Source organism: Kryptolebias marmoratus, linkage group LG6 (genome assembly GCF_001649575.2).
Source record: "Kryptolebias marmoratus isolate JLee-2015 linkage group LG6, ASM164957v2, whole genome shotgun sequence".
Classification (NCBI taxonomy): domain Eukaryota; kingdom Metazoa; phylum Chordata; class Actinopteri; order Cyprinodontiformes; family Rivulidae; genus Kryptolebias; species Kryptolebias marmoratus.
In genome coordinates this window covers 20,000,233-20,001,321 of record NC_051435.1, presented here as the reverse complement: position 1 = coordinate 20,001,321, position 1,089 = coordinate 20,000,233, and the positions used below count along the sequence as shown (strand labels likewise).

The following is a 1,089-nucleotide window of genomic DNA, read 5'->3' as shown; positions in this document are numbered from 1 at the left end:
CCCGTGGCGTCCATTGACCGGCGGCTCCATGCAGTACCTGTTCTTATTGCAGCGAAAGGTCCGTTAACTGTTTAAGTCTTTTTTTTCTGTTTCAAAGCAAAGCTGCACAGACGTAAAAAAAGCTGCAGCTGGGATTTTTCTGCCTTGCTAACTATGTACACATATGTTTGACTCATGTTGGATTAAACTTGTAATGATAATGAGCTTAGATGAGTTTAGGAATAATAATATTCTGAGATTAGGAGTACGACACATCTGCAAATTGGTTAGGCTCCAAGATGGAGGAATAAAGAGAAGGGAATACTTGCAGAAACTGACCTGATTGGTCAGTTCAGTTCTTTGAGCTACAGCTAGAGTTCTCGCACTCAGACCCCTCCCCCGCTCCCCCTACCACTCACTGGTCAGTTTGGTGCTTTGGTCCCGTTTCGGCGGCGCGGGAGGCGGACCTCGCCGCAGAGTTGCATAGCCTGAGATGTTGCCGTGTTTGGTGGAGTGGGAGCGCGTGTGATGGCGCGACAGGGTGTGGGAGTGTCCTCGGACACCCTGCTGCTGCTGCAGGAGCTCGGGGGGAGGGGGCGGAAGGAGCGCCATGTCATCCATGGTGCCCACGGGCTCCATCTTGGAGGAGGAGATCAGGGAGCCGTGGCGCGACACAGACTTCCTCTTCAGGGTGCGGTTGAGGTCTTCAAGGAAGTGAGGCTTGAGCGCCAGCGAGACTGGCCCCGCCGACTTCGGGGAGGTCGGGGGGACAGGAGAAGAGGAGGAGGAGTAAGAAGAGAAGGAGGGAGGTGGGCTTTGGGACAGAGGTGGGGGCGAGAGGGGCAGAGAGATGGTGGTGTCGTACTGAGCTGTGTTGCTGCTTCGTCGGCTCAGCGTTGGCGGGGGCACCGCCCCCTTTTTCAGCGAGCCCTGTTTCCATGACGACGACAAGTTTGACGACTGTGGGGGCGGCTGCATCTGAGGCTGGGGGTTCACCACGGCAACCTTCGGAGGGTGGTGGAACTCCGCCGGGTGGAGGGGAGGGGGGAAAAGCTCCAACTCACTTGGAGGCGGAGGGAAGTAGTCAGACGACGGGTCGGGGTAAACGGG

General features: G+C 56.7%; 1 protein-coding gene across 1 annotated transcript in view; it reads right to left on the bottom strand.

The window, feature by feature from the left end:
- Nucleotides 1-6: 6 nt before the first annotated feature.
- The window catches only part of raph1a (Ras association (RalGDS/AF-6) and pleckstrin homology domains 1a), a 74,711-nt gene continuing 73,628 nt past the window's right edge, over nt 7-1,089 (bottom strand). Inside the window, exon 22 of the mRNA XM_017421213.2 lies at nt 7-1,084. Coding sequence (XP_017276702.1) covers nt 388-1,084 — 697 coding nt within the window. The 3' untranslated portion in view covers nt 7-387. The remainder of the gene's footprint in view (nt 1,085-1,089) is intronic.